Below are 22,034 nucleotides of genomic sequence, written 5' to 3'. Positions count from 1 at the left end.
AAACTGATTGGTTGTCGTTTCATACTACAGATGGACAATGACCCAAAACATAAAGCCAAAGCAACCCAGGAGTTTATTAAAGCAAAGAAGTGGAATATTCTTGAATGGCCAAGTCAGTCACCTGATCTCAACCCAATTGAGCATGCATTTCACTTGTTAAAGACTAAATTTCAGACAGAAAGGCCCACAAACAAACAGCAACTGAAAACCACCGCAGTGAAGGCCTGGCAGAGCATCAAAAAGAGGAAACACAGCGTCTGGTGATGTCCATGAGTTCAAGACTTCAGGCAGTCATTGCCAACAAAGGGTTTTCAACCAAGTACTAAAAATGAACATTTTATTTAAAATTATTGAATCTGTCCAATTACTTTTGGTCCCTTTAAAAACAGGGTGGCACATGTTAAGGAGCTGAAACTCCTAAACCCTTCATCCAATTTTAATGTGGATACCCTCAAATGAAAGCTGAAAGTGTGAACTTCGACTGCATCTGAATTGTTTTGTTTAAAATTAATTGTGGTAATGTCTATAACCAAAATTGGAAAAATGTTGTCTCTGTCCAAATATATATGGACCTAACTGTATATATAACAGCTCTGGCAAAAATGAAGAGACTACCACATCAAAACCCTGTCATGGGCAGCCCAATTTCCAGACCTGAACCCCATTGAAAACCTCTGGAATGTAATCAAAAGGAAGATGAATAGTCACAAGCCATCAAACAAAGAAGAACGGATATAATTTTTGCACCAGAAGCAGTGTGAAAGACTGGTGGAAAGCATGCCAAGACGCATGAAAGCTGTGATTAAAAATCATGGTTATTCCACAAAATATTGATTTCTGAACTCGTCCTCCTGAGTTATGTGATATATGTGATGCAGTAACCCCTGTAACAGGTAGGAGGCGCTGCATGAACTCACCAGTATGCGCTTGGAGGCGTGATGGTGAAGAGAGAAAGTTTGGCAGAATTGTAAATGGCCAATATGTGTGTTGCAGAGGAGGTTACTCTGCACTGTCAATCTGAATGTAAGTTGGTCTGCTGGGACCTGTAGTCCCTCAAGAGTTTGTGTTATGTGTATAGTTCTCATGGGAGATTGGCAGGGCTAGTCATGAGAGATGGAAGGGTCAGACTAGCCACACACACACTCCCACCCAGGGGAGTGGTTACCAGTATGTAACGTGACCAGGGTGTGGGTCAGTGTTCGTTGTGAGCTCCCTGTGTCTGGAGCTGAGAGGTGTGTCCGGTAGGTCCTGTGTGGTTCCTGTGTATGGACCTGACCGGTGAAGGTGCTGGATCGTCCTAGGAATGACTAGGGTACTGCATGCACCTGAGACCGTGAGACTTGGCTTCGGGTGGCCTGGGTATTGGACGTTCCCGGCTGGGGAAGTACGTCCTGAAGAATACCCGGACTAGGCCACCAGGCAGGGTCCTGGCTACCTGGGTTTTGGGAGGTCCTGCGACGAGGACCGGATCCCTGAATAGCACGAGGTGAGGACCGGGATCTGCGGGGCCAGGGACAGTTACTGTGTGGGGAAGCTGGAGTCCTTCGGTGAGGTCTGGACTGACTACTGGGTGCCGACCAGGCAAGTTGGGGATCCCCGTTAGGCAGCTTACCCAGAAGAGTGTTAACGGAGTGTGGGGAAGCTGGAGTCCTTCGGTGAGGTCTGGACTGACTACTGTGTATTGACCAGGCAAGTTGGTATCCCCGTTAGGCAGCTTACCCAGTAGAGGTTAACGGAGTCGGCATGAGGAGCAGGAGCTCCCGTCAGGTACCAAAGAGACTGTTGGTGCCTGTTGTGTTTTATGTGATATAAGTAATGAACTTTGCATAACCCGGTTTATGGCATATTCAATAAACCGCATGGACTGTTTTGTTAGAAAATTGTGCCTGGCTACATTAATCCCGCGCCAAGTGAGTGTCCCCCAATACACTCAGTAAGAGAAATCTTACATTGTCTTACAGTTACAACATTAGTATTGTTGTTTCTAAATTATTATGAACTTGTTTTCTTTGCATTATTTGAAGTCTGAAAGCACTGGTTATTTTTTTTTAAATTTTGACCATTTCTCCTTTTCAGAAAAAATATATAAAATGTATTGCTTGGAAAGCTCACAAAAGTTTATAGAATAAAAAAAACTATTTACATTTTTCTCAAAAGTATACCTATAAAGAGAAAAATCAGACAAACTGACAATTTTGCAGTGGTCTCTTAATTTTTGCCAGAGCTGTGTGTGTGTGTGTGTGTGTGTGTGTGTGTGTGTATACACACACACACACATACACATATATATATATATATATATATATATATATAGAGAGAGAGAGAGAGAGAGAGTGTTATACAAGCTGTACACATATATTATATACATATATACACACACAGCTCTTTAGCAAAAATACCATAGTACAAGTACGCCTACTAGTCTAGTACACTTTCGTGACTGCAAGGGCAAAATCTTTGATGATGTTATCTGGTGTACTCACATTCCACAGTTTTGCTAACTTATGACCTCTTGTTCCTTTTCCAACACGTTTGTTCTCAGCTGTACTTTGCCAAGGAACTTACTGGAGCTAAATACATGCTATGGCATACTCCCTTGTTGGTGTCATCCCTACCCTTCATGCTTGCTGATCTCAATAGGTAGCAAAGCTATTGATCACATAAGGTAAAGACTGATGTTAAAATACAGCCAAAACTAGTTTGAAATTTCAAGTTGTTTTTTTTTAATAAGAGATCCAAATAACTGCACACATAAATGTAGTGGTACAGTCAATGATGTTGCATTTTGTGTTAGTTTTGTTAGTTTGTTGCCAAAGATTGTTGAAAGTGGAACTCTTACTAATATAAGTGTCTAAAACTGAACTCTACAAAGTAAACTTGATCTCAATGAAGTTTTATTAAAGTAAAAACAGGAATTATTGGAAGAAAGGTGTGTTTCATTGTATACTTCATATGCCAGTAGAAGCTATCTATGCACTTTAATAAGAGCAAAAAAAATGTTATAGTATAAATGTGTCTTTTATAAACAAAAAATGAATATAATAATTTGTCTTATACTTTTATTTCTAAATATGTGTGCAATGTTTTCCAGATCTCTAAATGCTAGCAGCAGATGTTACTCTGATTTACATGGTCTCATCTATTCCCATGTATACATCTATGCACATTTTTGCCATATTGCACACATACATACAGGGTCGGACTGGCCTGGCGGCAGGGCCGGAGTCAGCACCCAGCGCACCCATGCAAGTGCCGGGGCCCTGGCAAGATGGGGGGGCCCATTCATGGTACAGTACAGAGGCTCCGGGGGGGCCCTGCAGGCAGGGCTGGCGTCCCCCAGGGGCCCTCAGCTAGCGGCACATCTCGCAGCCACTATGGGGCCCCTGTGAGACCGACTCCCCCGCTGCATCATTGCACTATATCGGCGTCTGCCGGTACAGTTCAAAGCAATGATGGAGGAGAGAACATCAGCTGACGCTCCCTCTCCCATCATTCCCCACTCTGCCTCTGCTGCAGGTGCGCGATGATGTCATCGCGCACTCACTGTGTGCCAGGCAGTGCAGCCGCTGAGACAGGAGCAGGGAGCAGCGTGGGCACGAGGAGAGGTGAGGAGTGTGTTTTTTTTTTACTATAACAGTGAGTACTGGACTGTGGGGCTATTCTCGGGGGGAGATGCGGACTGTGCTATATACTACATTGCTGTGCTATATGCTATGTGGGCTGTGTTATATGCTACGTGGCTGTGCTATATACTACATGGACTGTGCTATATACTACATGGCTGTGCTATATACTACATGGCTGAGTTATATACTACGTGGATTTGCTATAAACTACGTGGGCTGTGCTATATACTACGTGGCTTTGCTATATACTATGTGAGCTGTGCTATATACTACATTGGCTGTGTTATATACTACGTGACTGTGCTACATACTAAATGGGCTGTGTTATATGCTACGTGGCGGTGCTATATGCTACGTGGGCTGTGATATACACTACGTGGCTGTGCTATATGCTAGTTCGGCGGCCATTTTATTACAAGCGAGCCGGACCTACAGAGGAGGACACAGCCCCAGGAAAGCAGGCAGGTAAGATTCATTTCTTTTTATTTTTTTTCTCTCTCATTCTCTGTGCATGCAACATGGTGCAAGGGTCACGATGGATCTATAGGGGGCATGATGGATATATGGGGGAGCCAGGATGGATATACTGTATATGTGGGGGAGGGGGCAGGACAAGGGACCAGGATGGATATATGGGGGACCAGGATGCATATATATGGGGGGCCAGGATGGATAAATGGAGGGGACAGGAAATATATATATATAGATATGTATATATAGATAGATAGATAGATAGATAGATAGATAGATAGATAGATAGATAGATAGAGAGCCAGGATGGATATATGGGGAAGCCAGGATGCATATATATGGAGGTCAGGATGCATATATGGGGGGCCAGGATGGATATATGAAGGGGGCAGGACAAGAGATCAGGATGGATATATGGGGGAGCCAGGATGGATATATGGAGAGGCCAGGATGGATATATGGAGATGCCAGGATGGATATATGGGATGGCAGGGTGGATATATGGGGGAGCCAGGATGGAAATGTATGGGAGGCCAAGATGAATATATGGGGTCCAGGATGGATATAAGGGGGAGCCAGGATGTATATATATGGGCAGCCAGGATGGATATCTGAGGGAGTCAATATGGATATCTGGGGGGGCAGGATGGATATATAGAGGGGCCAGGATGGATATATGGAGGGGTCAGGACAAGGGACCAGTATGGATATATAATGGGGGTCAGAATAGATAGATATATATAGGGGCCAGGAAGAAAATACGGGGGAGCCAGGATGGATATATGGGAGGCCAGGATGGATATATGGGTGGGCCATGCTCGATATATGGGGGGTGGATATAAGTTGGAGCCAGGTTGGATATATGTGGGAGCCAGGATTGATATATGGAGAGGCCAGGATGAATATATGGAGGGGCGGGCCAGGACAAGGGACATAAGGGGGCCAGAATGGATAGCTGGGGGGCAGGATGGTTATCTGGGGGCTAGGCTGGACAAGGGACTTAGGAGGTCAGGCTAGGGCACATTATAAAATAAAGGGTGATAGGCTGGGCAAAATTATTAAATAAAGTGGGCCAGAATGGGGGACCTAATTACTGTTTGGGGGCCAGAATGAGGAACATGCTATAAAAGTTTATGGTGACAAGTGGGGAACATAATATCTTTACGGTCCAATTAGGGACATTATTACAACTGTAATATAATTTACTTTTTAGGAAACTGTTTTCCATGAAGGGAACAAATGGGAGGTCCTGTTACTGTCTAGGGAGGCACTACACTGCTTTTCTTCATCTGAAGTAGTGTAGAAGTCAGGCAAAAAGTGGGGAATGTGCTCTGGAAGTGATCAGCTATTGATGACTGTTATTTTTTGCAGAGACGAGTCCTGGCGGGAAAAAGTGATGGCGATCTGTGCTAGATGATAAAGAAAAGCAAAGATGAAGGACTTCAACTACAGATGTCACTAGTTAGTCAGTGTATTACATGTAGACGCACACTATATACTGTGTACAGAGTTCCTGTCACTAGTGATCAATGCACCTGTACACTATATAAAGAGCTCATGTGCATAATGTCACTAGTGATCACTGTATTACCTGTACACTGACACTGTATACAGAACTCCTGTGTAGAATGTCACTGGTGATCACTGTATTACCTGTACACTATTCACTATATACAGAGCTCCTGTGTATAATGTCACTGATGATCACAGTATTACCTGTACACTGACACTATATACAGAGCTCTTTTGCATAATGTCACCAGTGATCACTGTATTACCTGTACACTATATACAGAGCTCTTGTGTATAATGTCACTGGTGATCACAGTATTACCTGTACACTGACACTATATACAGAGGTACTGTGTATAATGTCACTGGTGGTAATAACAGTGTTGTTAATATTGTGGTTTGTATTCATGATTAGCATTGTAGTATTTGGTCACTATGTGGTGGTAATTTGTGGTCTGGTCACAGTATGTTGGTATTTGTCCCTTGTATGTGGTGGTGTTATTCAGTCACTATGTGGTGGTAATATGTGGTCTGGTCATGGTGTGGTGGCATTTCTTCACTATATGTGGTAGTATTGATCTTGGTATGGTGGATTGTGTTGTTTATGGCGGTCATTTGTTCTCTCTGATATTAATTAGGAGAAGATTCTTTATTTCCATTAGAGATTAAATACTTGGAACATATCGGCAGAGATGCACTTACAGGGGTTCTCCTGTGGAAAAAAGTAATCACCTTGCCACAAGATAAGTGATGATGTATTATTGGTGGACGTCTGTTTTGACCCAATAGGCAGAATATGGAACTTTTTATCACCTTTAGACTGGAGCGGTGTGTTCGACTTGACCACTGATCCATTCATTCCCTCAGTGGCAGCAATTACTGCACTTATTTTTTTCTGGAAGCCTCAAAGAATGAATGGAGCTGCGGTCAGACATCCCACCTGCCGCTCCATTTTAAAATGGGGAGAATTGTCCTATCAGGGATAAAACTTCTTCATTCTTCTGATCGATGCAGTTTCTAATGGTTGAACCTAAACGATCACCTATCCTGTAGAGCCCATGGATCAATGATAACTTGTGTTTTAATCAAAGAACCTTTTAAATGTAAACTACCGTAATTGTACATCCCAGTTATGGTAGCGCACAGTAGATGTGTTTGAGAGTTGATGCTCCACTATAACAGGGATAACAGCTAACAGATATTGGTTTATAGCTGTAGGATGGGCCCCAGTCTGACCCTGCATACATATAATATATATATTTTTTTCTTTTCAAATTTTGAAGTTTGGCATGCCCACAGATATGTCAGTACAAATATATACATGGTTCTGGACATGCTCATGGCAGCCAGAATGGAAACATCCATTATTTCTACAGCAGGCTACGTTCAAAAAAGTAAACATTTATTGTATAAATCTTATTTCTATTGTGCAACCATTTTCCTTTATCTCATAATTGAACAGAACTTTTTATTCAAGGGTTCAAGTTATTCAATTACTTTATAATGCACGATTTAGGAAACAGTCAAACAAATTGAAGCATTCTATTTATAAAGATGTCCTATTTTCAAGGCCTTAAAGCAAAAAAAACACAAACCATTTTAAATTTACTGGTATCAGTTATTACTGAAAATACTGAATGTTTAACTGGAAGTATACCGACTTGCTGAGATGAATGGTTTGTAACATGCAGCGATGGCAGAATGAATTGATATTTTCAACCAATGCAATCACCACATCTAAACATCCCATCTTAAAGACAAAAATTAATTAAATTTGCCAGCTATTAGAACTTTATCCATTAGAATGGACTTCTATAAATTAAATCAGGGTTTCCGTTAAAGGTTGGTTCCTCGAACAAAGCACAATACAATCAATAAATCTTCCACAATTGGATGTGTTATTTTCCCCTTTGCATGGATAATCTTATAAATGTGCCCCTGCTGTGTACTGTGTAATGGCTGTGTCTGACCGTGCAGGGACATGGTCTGATTATACCACAGCTCCTGGGCAGGGGAGGAAGCAAAAGACTATACAGACAGGACAGCATGGGATGATCACACCATGATCCTGCACGGTTAACCACAACCATTACACAGTGCACAGCAGGGGTACATTTATAAGATTATCTCAGCACAGGGGAAAAATAAACACATCCAATTGTGGAAATTATTATTTTTCAAGATTTCTTGATTAAAATGTAATTTGTTTGTGGAACCAACCTGCTAGATGCACTTTTTTAATGCCAATTTAAGACGTTATTGAAAAAATGGAGAATATGAGGCATGTCTTAACAACCCCTGTCAGTCGATACAACATATTTAGGCTAAGAAATAATGGTCCTCATTCAAAAGGGTGTTCAAAAATAAATACACCCTAATTGCACCAAAGTAAGCCAATCAATCACATTTTTCACGCTGCTCAGCATTTATAACACAGATATTCTTACCAGGTGATCCTTTGCTGGGACACGTTTCAGTTGCATCTTGTAATCGCTAGGGAGATTTCCAACCTTAAAATGAAAAATAGAAAAAGTGAGGCGCATTTGATACATTCTGCAATCTCAATAGTTTAACGTTCCTGCATCAATTCTTATACATCCACAATTCTTTTTAGATGTTGCCAATAAGTATTTCATATAAATGTTGCCATTATGATTTTTTATAAGAAATATTTCCTATATAGTGTCCTGAATAAACTGGCTAAACATTAGCCAGTACACACTTTCACTGCAACACATTCTACTAGTCCTTTGTTGTCTCGTAAAAATAATTTAGCTATCTGTTAAAGAAGGCAAGTTGAGTCATAAAATGCACAGCTAGCTGTCAGTCAGTGTCGGTGCAGCCACAGCCAATGATCACTATGTATTGAGCGGTGGCCACGCCCCTACGACTAAAATCTGGAGATTTTGAGAATGGCTAACTAGAGGGTGTGGCCTTGCTCCATACAAGTATATGGTAGTGTAGCCACGCCCACTGGGCCCACCCTGGCCGGGAGCATGCATAACTCACACTTACTCTCCAATCCCAGCTCATACATGCACTGGAGGGATTCATAAGTCTGAAGTCACACAAAGTGACTGCAGACTTATTGATCTGGACCTTTAAATATTTTTTTTGTTAAATATCATTAGATGAAGTGAGTATCACTATGCGACCAGAAATAATTGGAGTACAAAGAAAGCAGTCATTCATACAATTAGTCTTCCTGGTTTTTTTTAACCAAAAAACATATGCCCACATGGTACTGCCTTTCTGGACAAGAACATCACATACAGATCAACCACCTGCATATTGCAAAGCCCTTTGCAAATGGAAATATTTTGAGCATGTATAGCAGAATTAGCCCTAAAGTAAAAAACAGACAGGTCAAACTACAGGGGTTAAGTGATTCATATCAGATTTCATTTTTAAGCCAGCGAAATTGTAGGCAGAACAAAAGCAGAGCAGAGCTGCCTGCAGAGAAGCATGGCCATAATCTAATAACACTAATGTAAATCAATCACCTGGTGATATATAGTGTTACAGTCTTCCAAGCTGGATTGTTGTTATAAGAATTCAGACTCTTATTTTCATATTGCTAACTAGCATGGTAATGTTGAGGACATTGTGTCCACATAAATAAATTTGCATTTTTAACGAGGACCTTTCATAGTTTGAACATGCTAAGCTGGCCGCATCATGGAAAATGTCTTTAGAGCATAAGTAAAAGAACATAGAGGATAAATTTAAAAAAATAAAGAGATATAAGCTTGTAAAGTTTAAGTTACAAATCATGCTATAATTAAGTTGGGTGTTACCATAGGTTCATCTCTGGAGGCATGTACTTCTTCCCCTGCATGAAGTAGACCAATCATAAGCAGGCAGCAACATACAAGGGAAAAAGAGAACCTCACAATAGCCTGAAACAGGCAGAGTTATGTGTGATTACAAAGTGCTGGGAGTACAGCAGAGATGTCTGTGCTTACCTATACCCTTAATCTCAAGGCAGTCAGTGTGGGGGAGGGGTAGTACAAGAGAGCGTTCTCTCATTACAAACATGTCTGATGCTGCCAGTTTTCACAGTGCAGTCAGCTGTGATGTATCACTCTCCCAATACTGCCTGCTGTTAACAATCACTCAGCTCTGCTCTACTCCTGGCACTCTGTAATCATACACAGCTCTGCAATGAGAGCAGAACTATCACCACATCTCACACAGAAGAAAGTCTGTTCTAAAGCTGTTGTGGGGCATGCTTTTCCTCTCTATATGTTGCTGACTGCTTATGATTGATTAAACTCAAATCTACGCAATGGATAGAATAAATAAAAAATAATAATTCAGTTCTGCAGTCATCATGCCGTAATGTGTGCAGTTTAACATTCAAACTATTGAAATGTCCTCTTTAAGGAACTACACAATATACAAGGTTAAGCTGCTTTGTAGTAGATGTTTTGACGGAAGAAAAAATCATTAAAAATGCCAGCTTTTAAAAGGAAAAGCAAAAAAAAATATGAATATTTTCCTGACAATACAAACAGTGTTTAGGACATGGTTTTTAAATACCTTTTAGTACTTGTGTGTGGATTTTTTCAACATTATGCGGCTGCATGCGGATGCTTCTGCATGCGTCGTTTTGAAGATGCGGAAAAAAAATCAAATTGCTACAAGCTGCGTTCTACGCTGGTCGCTGCATCATCAAAACGACGCATGCGGAAGCATCCGCATACAGCAGCAGGACCTGCGTACTTAATGTTAAAGATAGGTACACAGGCCGCATGCCGGCCACATGCAGAAATAGGCGGAGCTAGCGGCGGAGGTGCGGCTTCACAGAGGAAGTCCGCAGCCCTCCGCAGCTCCTCTAAACGCTAATGTGAAACTAGCCTAATGCATTTTTTATCACTGTACAAGTCATGAGATTTGTAAATCAAAAAGATTTAAAGCTTTCTCCTACATTCACATAACGGAAAGTCTATCGAGGGGGGAGGTGGTGTTTTGGAAAAATAAAGTAACTAGTAACAGACAAAAAAAAGAACAGCACAAAAAGCCAACATATGCCTTCAAAATGTCAATGCCAGGATAACGAAGGAAAATGGTGCCACATTTGTCTAAAATAAAAGCAGTGTCTGAACGCACCCTAACAGCAGAATTAGTTTGGCATTACTATATTGTCAAATAGTACTTTACATTACATTGAAGTTGATTACCGCTTATTCTGGGCAAAATATCTGCCTGCGTCAAAAGTTGCATGCTGATTTTTCCAGTACACTTGCATTAGATATGGAAAATCCATAGGTGTGTGTAAAAACAACAACAACATATATAGTCCACACATGACTATACCAATTAAGCTTTTTCAAAGCCAAATATAGCTTTGTATCAAAACACAGCAGCTTTGTTTATAACATGAAATACAAAAAAGAAACAAACTGCAGAGTCAAAAATGCAATACAAAATAAAAAAAAAATCATGTAAAAAAACACACCCCAAAATGCAATGTAAAAAAAACAGGCTGACAACACGTCTGAAGCACAGAGAACAATTGACTATACACAGGGCTACAAAAAAAAATAAAACAACATTTTTCAGGTGCCAAGGTTTTTTCAATGGATTTAAGGTATTCTGAGGGTGCAGAATTCAAAAATCACATTACATTTGCTGAATTGGTTCTAATTTTTGAGATAATTAATCTATGAAAATAATGCACTTCCCCAATGAGACTTGTATGTGATAACAAATGCTATTGCATATATATATATATATATATATATATATATATATATATATATATATATATATATATATATATATATATGCTTGTGCACGGTCTTTTAAAAGAGATGAGCGAACCAGAATACTTAGTCTAGTGCTCAACTCTGAACACAGACTTCTCCTGGAAAAGAGAGAGGAGAAAGGGAGAGAGAGAGAGAAAGAGAGAGAAGATAGAGAAAGGAGAGAGAGGAGAAAAGAGGGAGAGAAGAGAGCGGGGAGAGAAGAGAGCGAGGAGAGAGAGAAGAGAGAAGAGAAAGGGAGGGAGAAAAGAGAGCGGAAAAAAGGAAGAGAGAGGAAGAGAGGAGAGAGAAGGGAGAGAGGAGGGATAGAAGAAAACTAGGAGAGAGCGAAGTGAGAGCAAGGAGCTAGAGAAAAGAGCAGAAGAGAGAGAGGGAGAGATAAGGGAGAGAGAAGAGAGGGACTGCACTGGGGTCAATGTTATTTAATGAGTCAGTGCAGATCTGTGTATTTTTTCTAAGCTGTATTCGACATGAGAAAAAAAAAAACTGCCTCATGCTGTGACTTCACTCCAAAATGTGATGGGTGCAACAACAACAAAAAAAATGGATACTATACAGACCATCAGTATGCCATCCGATTTTTTTTACGGATACATTGCAATTCAATAGCATAGGAAACTATACATGATTAATAACTGCTGAGTGAAAAAGCGGATTGCATATGGACGACAATTAAGGGGAAAAAAAATTGTACCATTTTTGTGTATGAGAATGGGACAGAATTTTTTATGCTAGTGTCCTTTAAAGACTGTGTGTTTCAGAGACAAACCTGGATGAATGTATTGATAAGATTTTATAATGAATTAAAAAAAAAGAAAAGTGTTTGGCTTGATGTCAGCCCAGCATATAATGAACCAGTTTGAGCAACGGTTATTTAACACCGTCCATTCATGACAGTTAGAGAAGGGAGCCAAATTTCAGGATTAAGGCTTTGGCTCCACTACCATCATTAAGAGTTTGTGTTTGCTATGCCACTTTTTTAAGAAGCTGGCAAAGCCTTCGTATTGAGGCAAACAAACCGTTCCAAACCATATTTATTCAGCAAACAAGGCAAATGATTTTCATGCCCAGGTAACTTTTAGTAGCTATGTTTTAAAACCGGTCTTATGCAATGTTCGCAGTTCTACTGTCACCTATGCATAGTGGAGGCAGGCTCTCAGAATCCTAAGTAAATATTTCTCAGAATGTAACACATCAATTACTAGAAATAAGTGTTACGTTTTTGTAACTTTATGTTCACCTTCCCATTGCTTCCTGGTAGTTTAGAAGCTAAACAGTGCAATCAAAAAACAGATAAGGCCACATCCCAGTACTCCTTAATTAAAACGCTTCCCTATCAACCGATAAAACAAGCATTTCTGGAATGGGTTATCAGACAATGAAGTTTCCTCTGCCTGAGAATAGCTTAGTCAGCCCATTACAATTCCAAAGTCTTCATTTTCTTGATACACCCTTATGGGGTACTAGAGGTCATGAGTATAAGAGTAAGGAAAGTCTGGCATGTATGCATATACTACTATACTACTGTCTGCAGGTGATTGAAGTGGCTCTGGAATCATAATATGCTGTATCTTACACCAATACATCCACACTTCTAGTGTACAGAAGAGCACACACAAACAAAAGTTGGTCGTTTGGCTACTTAGAGTATTGAAAGCACGCATGACGATAATAACCGATAATTTTCCCTACATCCATTCATCCCTTTTCTTTGATAAATAAAAGCCCTCCCTACACATTAAATACAAAATGTACTGATGACCATTGATTAGTCAGAAAATAAAAAAAAGAAACACTGTATAAGGAATCTTGGATTTTTTTATGCAGCCAGTGCTGATAAATAGTGATGAGCGAACGTGCCCAGATAATGTGCTAACCCCGTGACTTCGGTGTGCCTGAATTATATGTTTGAGTCCCCACAGCTGCAAGTCTCGTGGTTATTGGATAGCCACAACACATGCTTGTTAGGTAATCTCTACATATGTTGTGGCTGTAAGACAGCCGCGAACATGCAGACGCCGGGACTCGAACATACTATGGAGCATGCCGAATTCACTCAGTTAGCGCCCGAGCATGATCGGATGAAACCTTATCCAATTATGATCACTCGTCACTAGTGATGAGCGAGTGTACTCGTTGCTCGGGTGTCCTCCGAGTCCTGCTCGGAGATTTCGTTTTCATCACGGCAGTTGAATGATTTACAGCTACTAGCCAGGCTAAGTACATGTGGGGGTTGCCTGGTTTGCTAAGGAATCCCCACATGTAATCAAGCAGGCTAGTAGCTGTAAATCATTCAGGTGCCCGATGAAAACTAAATTTCCAAGCAGTCAAATACTCGGAGGTCACCGGAGAGTGCTCGGGAAAACCCGAGCAACGAGTACACTCGCTCATCACTACTCGTCACCAGTAATACACATACAAAAATATCCAATCCATCGGACAAATGTTTAGAATGATGATGAACGATCAGCCAGGCATTGTTTGAAGTGACCGATCGTTCACTTCACTGATACAACTAACAATTGTCTAAGATAGAGGGAAGGCCATAAGAGAAAGTACATATATGTTTGTACTTCTACTTATCCATTGACAGTGTGCTAGCATTTTAGAGGGATTTTCCAAACGTTTGTCACTAGCTTCAGGCTTTTTAAGAAAAAACAAAACAAAACACAGTCCCTGCTGTTCACACATCTGTTCCACTACGTGGAGAAACCACCATGAAGAGACTTCACACTATTTCCCACATCTTTTTAAAAGGACAACAAAGCACCTAACAAGTGCTAGAAGAGTTCAGCAATGTCATGACTTTCTACATATCAGGGGAACCAGTAGCAGTTAAATTTGCTCACAATTTTGATCTATGGTTACTGATCTGAGGGCCGCTATGATTAGAAATGCCTGTCATCAGGCGCATGATGAAGGGGAGCATAGTCTGTCTACAGTATGGTGGTTATGATTAATGTAAACCAATGCACTATTTATACTGGATATAGGTGCATAAAGGATCCGTGACATTAAAATGGTGCAAAATTAGTCATACATATGTTGCAACACCAACTGTTTGCAACAACTGTCTGCTATCTTTGCAAAACTAATGTTCTGCAGCAAATACTCAGGCGGACATGTGTCCAATCCATTATTTATTGGACGTAGATCAATTTTAACAATAGAAAGAAACATGATTTACGACCTGACAAATTGCACGCACACTATGGAGTCTCAGATTATACATAAAGGAAAACCAATGACTTTGCCAAAGGTCCAGGTTACAAGGAAAATCTGAGCCAACACTGCTCACGAATGCTCGTAAAAAAAACAGTACCAATAAGCAGGACCATGCAACAATAAAATGGAGCAAAAAGTAAAAGAGCAACACCTGCATTGAAGGAAATCAGGAGTGATGTTTGATCCACACATCTGTTTTAGCACAAAAAAAGTGGAAAAAAAAATGGATTGTAACAATTTTGTTCTTTTCAAGGTAAGTGCAAACAGCCATAAAATAAGTCAAGGATAGTTTAGTTCATAAATTTCCCTTTAAGGATTATATAGAGTGTAACAATATCAAATTACATCAAGTACAAACACATGGAAATTAATCTTGGTAAATCCAAAGATATGAAAAAAATGTGTTGCAAAGTTATCCATATTAAACAATATGAAAATAAGCCAGAAAATTAAAGAAAATCTGCTTCTGGCATACGGTAGTTGCCTACATGTCATCCGTCATAATTATATATCACATTTTTTCTAGAAGAATGTTCTCATTATTTCTTTTAAAACCAGAAAACCCCTTTTTCTCTTCCCAATGCCATAGTTTTTTATTTTCTTCCCTATGCATATTCCACTTTAAAGTAGACTTCGGTCATAAATTGAGGCTCTCAAAACAAATACAGAGAAAAATAACCATTCAAAACTCTTATTGAGTGGTCAGATTCTTAGTCAACCTCTTTATGACCTTAGACGTATAGGTACATCCAAGGAGGTCTCCATCTCTGATCCACCCACGGCTGTTAGAGGCACATGATAGCTGATCAGATCAGAAAAAGATGTGGGCATCAGAGATCCACTGCTAACAACAAGCTAAATGCCAATGTCAATCTCTGACAACGGCATTTAACTCACGCTGGAAGGGTTGTCATGACGGCTGGGGGTCTGCAGAACACCCCCATGCATGTCACTGTAAATCTCCAATGAACGTAGTCCCATGACCATGTTTTATCATTATTTTTGCAATTTCACTGCATTAGGAATTTTTTTCCCGTTTTCCAGTATATGGTAAAATCAATGGCATAATTCAAAAGTACAACTCGCCACATAATAAACAAGCCCTCATATGGCCATAATGACAGAATTTTTTTTTTTTAAAAATGGGAAATTACAAGGTGGTGAAGGTGTTAATCCATTCAGGCACCAGTACGACAGTTTAAAGAAAAAAAACACATTGCAAAACTGATTTTTAACCCCAAATAAAGCATTTAAGAAAACAATTAGAAAAAGTGTATATACATATAATGTTAAAATATACATATATGTGGAAATTGTCCCTAAAAAGTTTACAACCCTTTTAACCTCTTCACCCCCCAATACTGTTTTCATCTTTCTTACCAGGCCAAATTTCACAATTCTGACCAGTGTCACTTTAGGTGGCAACCACTGTTTTCTGAACCCTTTTTCATGACATATTGTACTTCATAATGGCAAAAATTGTTTGATTTGATTGTTGCCATTTTCAAACGTTAAATTTTTAGGCCATTAAACCAGAGTGTTATGTCACACAAAATAGTTAATAAATAACATTTCCCACATGTCTACTTTACATCAGCATAATTTTGGAAACATAATTTTTTTTGTTTGGATGTTAAAAGGGTTAAATCTTGACTAGCAATTTCTCATTTTTCAAACAAAATTTACAAAACCATTTTCTTTTAGGGACCACATCACATTTCAAGTGACTTTGAGGGCCTATATGACAGAAAAACCCAAAAGTGACACCATTCTAAAAACTGTACCTCACAAAGTACTCAAAACCACATTCAAGAGGTTTATTAACACTTCCGGTGCTTCTCAAAAATGAATGGAATGTGGAAGAAAAAAAAAAAACATTTTACTTTTTATCACTAAAATTTGACTTTAGACCCATTTTTTTATTTTCACGAGGGTAACAGGAAAAAAATGGACCTCAAAATTTGTTGAGTCATTTCTCTTGAGCACGCCAATACTCCATATGTGGAGGAAAACTACTGTTTGGGCGCACAGCAGGGCTTGGAAGGGAAGCAGCATCATTTGACTTTTTAAACACAATGCTTTATGCTTTTTATGCTGCACTGACATAAGTTAGTTAGATCATGCACTGCGCATAATCTAACTACTTGCTAGCCCTGGTGACCCAGATGTCGTGATGACTACATTGGGTCAGAATGGCAAAGATTAAACTGTCAAACAACTGTCCGTGCTATTAATTGTGCACATAGGTGCCAGGTTCTTTTCTGTCAAATTTCTGCTTTTCTTACTCATGAATACTGGTGGTATCACTATTGTAAAAAAAATTTAGACAGTACAGAAACATGACAATTCCCATTATAAGTCAAAAACATTCAGTAGGATTCACTGTGATCCAAATGAAAATGGACTTACACACATTATGGTGACATTAAGAACTAAAGCCAAGAAGGTCACTTGATAAAAGACTAGTTTTTGCTTCTTTCATCTAACAGTTTAAGAAACTCAAGTGCTGTTCTAAGCACATGGGTGACAGTTGATGGATTGAGCAGAAAATTAGGTATTTTAAAGAGGCAGGCAGCATTTAAGCTATTGTAGTAGAAATGCACATAATTCTAAGATTCAATTTATATGCATTTTGCATTAATTAGAGATGGCGGCAATTCTGGATTTAAAAACAAAAGTAAAAGCTTGTGGTACAGAAACTTGACAAAAGTGATAGGAATTCACGGCAGCTTGACAGTACTTTTAAAATAGTAATGTGGGACACATTTAGTAGTTTCATCAATAGTAACTGAAGTTGATGCCCCATAAATACTGCAAGTGCTAATCCATATCATAGTTAGGAGTCCCTCCCTCAAGACTCTGAGCCATAGAGCTACATATAATAACCAGCGGGCTGCACGTCACAGGAGACAGACTCACAGTAATCAGCTGATCTCATGTTAAAGGGTTGTGTGTGGCCTGCCAGCCCTTTAAGCTGTCTTGCATACAATGTCTGTTAATTTGAGTACAATCAATCACTTAAGTTGGCCATATAAATAAGATGACTGTAAGCCAAACAATTATTTAGCCTACAGCCATCTCGGTCAAATCTCCTATACACAGAAGTGCTTTTTTGGATGAACACTCCTGTGTTCTATATCAGAAGGTCGCCATCTAACACATCAGCCGGCGGCTTTTCTCCAGGAGAACAATGTGAACGGCAGTCCTAAATCAGACATCCTTTATTGACATCTCTCCTAACAATAAGTTGGCCGGTGTCCCCATATACATTAGACTGTTGAATGAACTCACCAATACCAGCCAAGATTAATTTAATGTGTACAGGGGGCCTTTTTTTTTACCTAGATGACAATTGCATTGTAGAAAAAAGTAATACAGACATGTTGTGTATATCAGCCAGTAAGATCAATAATTTCACTTTCTAACTTAAAAATTTGGAATTGGATTAGCTGCCCATTGCCTACAGGTGCCCATAGTCTACAACACCCCTTTACTACTTGGTTTTATAAATGGTGCCAAGGAGGTCTTCTAAGTTTTCAATGAAATCCAATGTCATACATTTTTAAGTATTCTTGTGGAACAATGAAATAGAAAATTATTTGCCTTACCAGTTTTTCAATGTCATGCACAGCATCAGTCAGAGGATTTGTGCACGGGCTTCCAAAGCATACAAAAAATAGTTGAAGATAAATACATGTGATAATCCAAGTCTGAAAGAAAATAGATCATTGTGAGCCTACAGAATAACACAATAAAGGTTATATATTTAATAACTATAAAAAAACACCCCAAACAAAAGTGGTCTTCAACAAATATTCCAGTATTATTCTCAATGAATAAGTTAATATCCAAATGTAACATGATTCCTAAGATGCAGGACACTGGCAACTGAAAACTAACCTTTTGGATAGATTTCTGCTATTGACTATGAAACTTTTATTTTCAGTCTAACAACATAGAATTAGCTTCTGGAGTCTACAGTATTAGGTCCTGCGTTATTTACATTTTACACCACGTGCTCATAATAAGTGCATTTTTTTCATCACATGATCTAGACAAACCTTAATTTAATACGTGACTACTATGAATAATTACGGTAATGCATCTGTCAATACTTGAAACACAAAATTAAAATCAAAGACCCCCACTGGATAACCGATAGTGCCAAGCATAGCATCTACTGAATGGCCTTTAGCAAATGTTTTGTGATTCTTGTTAATGCACTTTTCTGGTTGAAACCACAAAATGACGTTTAATCCACAATTTTCTTGAATTAGCTAGATGAAAGACTGGTAAGTATCTTATCTTTGGGAGGAATGTTTTACTATGTATGAATGAATGTGGCTTGCAGCAGAATGAAGCTACAGTAGCTAAAACGGCCTGGAGGAAATACCTTGTCTCTGGTTGGAACAGGGTATTCAGAAGTGTCTGTCCATCTGCTAACTTGCACAATACAGACGTGACTGTTGTGGCCTGGCTAACAAAAGGAGCTTCGTTTTATTTCTGACAGGTTACTAATTACAGGTAGACTTCTTTTATTCTTTTTAGAAAATTCATGACTTTTAAGTGCATTTAAGCTACACAAAATGCTATATTGAGGCATTATTGATTGTCAAAGGGAAACGTTAAAAAAAAAACTATTCTTGTTTCCTCCAAAAATCTGTAACAAAACCATAGCTGGAAGATTTAACTTTGTTTACAACTATATTCAAGAGTGGACACACAGACAGAAGAGGGCCCTGTAGAAGAATAGTATACGGGCAATTTGCAGTCCCATAGCTCAGCATAGTGCACAAATCCAACTTCCTTGCATGTGGTCAAAGAAGTAGCACCAAATAATATGTCCACCACAGATTATATTCATTATTCTGCATGGCAAAGTTCATGGAGGCCAACCAGTATACATTCATAAAAGACCGAGTACGAGCCAAGAGACCAAATATATGGAGATCAGATATTATATAAAATAGAAATATAAAAAGGAGAGACAATTAATATATGAGTAAAAAGATATCTTTATTAAATATATTTGATAAAAAAATGGCACTACAACGTGTGCCTGTACTTGGAGAATATACTAATTATGTGCTATAAGAACAATTATCTAAATATATAGAAAAATATTTTTAATAATATAATAAAACTATAGCACAAGAGAGAACGGACACAAAAAAGGAAAAATTAAAGACAATTGTATAGTATAACAAACCAATTAATCGCTTGGACCATAATGTGTACAGCCATGCATATAGAGGCACACATATGTGTGCAGAGCAACCAAAAATTCAATAGTGTATATAGCTGTACACTCAGGGGCATATATAAGTGTGCAAACAAAATAGTGTGAACTAAATGTAGATATATGTACAAAAATATATCTATATATATAAGTGATCATGTGTAACAAGATATTAAAAAAATATATATATATATACACACACACAGACATATATATGTGTGCAAATTACCACAAAAAAAGTGCATGCTTGCAAAAATATTTTTTATATATATGTGCCAACAGCTACCAGATTTGGCAAAATTCACATGGGTTAAATACTATGTGTTCACCGCACGTGATAAACGCCAGGCTCCGAGTGAAGAATTATTTATAATAATATGTATAATATATACCTTTAGGGGTCCGTTCTTCCAAGCACAGCACACCCCGACGCGCGTTTCGGATACAATCCTTGATTTAATAATATATATTTAATAAAGATATCTTTTTACTCATATATTAATTGTCTCTTCTTTTTATATCCCTTTTTTATATAATATCTGATCTCCATATATTTGGTCTCTTGGCTCGTACTCAGTATTCCGAATGGTCTGCCATTCATGTCCTGTAGCGGCCATATTTAACTTCGCTCTTTGCTATATAATTGTAATTTGATTTGAAGTGTTTGGTATTATAGTTAAATTTTTGGTCGGCTATTTTTTGTAATTCATAAAAGACCGGTATACAAAAGAAAAGATTTTTTCTTAGAGACAATCACCAAGGATGTAAAGGTTCATGCAAACCATAAAAGTTGACTGTACATTAGAGATAGATGGTCCATTCGCGAGACTATGGTCCATCAGCCATGCCGGTAGCCTCTGGCTGCTGGATTGGAGGTTGGCAATTATGATACCTTCCAAAATCCCCAGAACAGCTGGTTATTTACCAGGCTGCTGCAATGTCATCATTGTGGTGTTGGGAATCCTGGAAAATATGAGGTATCAGAGTCTCCCATCCACAGAGTACTGACCTGGCCGATGGTCTGTAGACCCAGGAATGAATACGCCCATCCCTACTGCAGACTCAAGTGTGTAAGTCAAAATGTCCAAAGAGCATTTCTTGTGGTACACAATTCACAGGATATGTCAATAGATGAGAAGTTGAATGAAAAAGTGTATTTCAATAATGTCACTGGTAGATGAGGAGATCGCAGGGGTAGTGCTTGCAGTACTGCGGCAGAAGTAGGATCCCATATAGACATAAGTAATAGCCACTAATAAAGACAAACAAGATTAAGATATTGCCATACATGTTATTTGAATCCAAGCCATCCCTCCATAGCAACAGTGCAGATAACTGAATAAAAATTGGAAATTATGTCATAACAATATGTCAGCCTCTGGCACTGGACCTGTAAAGTTTAGATCATCATATTTTAGCAGAGAAATTATGTTTTTGAAAGTTTTATAGATTCCCCTTTATTTCTTTTCGTATGCAGTAATTTAGTTTTTTGGGTGTTGCAACATTTCACATGTTCATGTCTCAGTAAGAAACAATACATGTCTGACTTAGGATACATGTATACTTTAGGTGACAGTTTTGTCATATATATTTGCACTTCATGGAATTCATACCAAGTTTTCCAAATGTATGAATATAGGTTGCTTAGAATAAGTGCACATTTCCAAATTTCTCCCCAGATTGAATAACAAGGTTAAATATTAAAGAACCATTCCAGCATTTTTTTTTTATTGTACCGCAGGAGTGGTGTCACTAATGCATGTACCCTGCCCCAATAAAATATTTAACAGACAACATCTTTTCTTTTCTCGGCGCCTCTCTGGACGTCTTCTGCAGTTTGTGACCTGCTAGATCGCTCCATTTTTTGCTAGACTGGAGATCACCTCTTAATGCAAGTCAATGAGAGCCAGAACGAGCCTCTCAGACTTATATTGAGAGACTGTCACAATTAGCGCTGACTTCCGGGACAGTCAAAAGTTGTGATTTTAATATGGTGGAATGGGATCGGAAGAGTAGAAGATGGTGGACAGGCAAATATAATACTAAGGGCAAGGAACATGGAATAATGATACCACTCCAGTGTTGAATTTAAAAAGAAATGCTGGAGTGGTCATTTAATTTCATTAAGATTAATGGTTGGGAAGTTAGAAGTTTTTGAAATACTTTATTGACTTTCTTGACTATGACCTCAAA

General features: G+C 38.9%; 1 protein-coding gene across 1 annotated transcript in view; it reads right to left on the bottom strand.

Moving 5' to 3' along the window:
• Window positions 1-22,034, bottom strand: part of KITLG (KIT ligand) — a 95,646-nt gene that overhangs the window by 36,861 nt on the left and 36,751 nt on the right. Inside the window, exons 2-3 of the mRNA XM_077265450.1 lie at window positions 18,211-18,312; window positions 8,057-8,119 (exon numbers count right to left, since the gene is read on the bottom strand). Of these exons, the coding sequence (XP_077121565.1) occupies window positions 8,057-8,119; window positions 18,211-18,312 (165 nt within the window). The remainder of the gene's footprint in view (window positions 1-8,056; window positions 8,120-18,210; window positions 18,313-22,034) is intronic.

Source organism: Ranitomeya variabilis, chromosome 5, assembly GCF_051348905.1.
Source record: "Ranitomeya variabilis isolate aRanVar5 chromosome 5, aRanVar5.hap1, whole genome shotgun sequence".
NCBI classification, from domain to species: Eukaryota; Metazoa; Chordata; class Amphibia; order Anura; family Dendrobatidae; genus Ranitomeya; species Ranitomeya variabilis.
The sequence above is the reverse complement of the archived record's forward strand: the minus strand, read 5'-3'. Positions and strand labels throughout refer to the sequence as shown.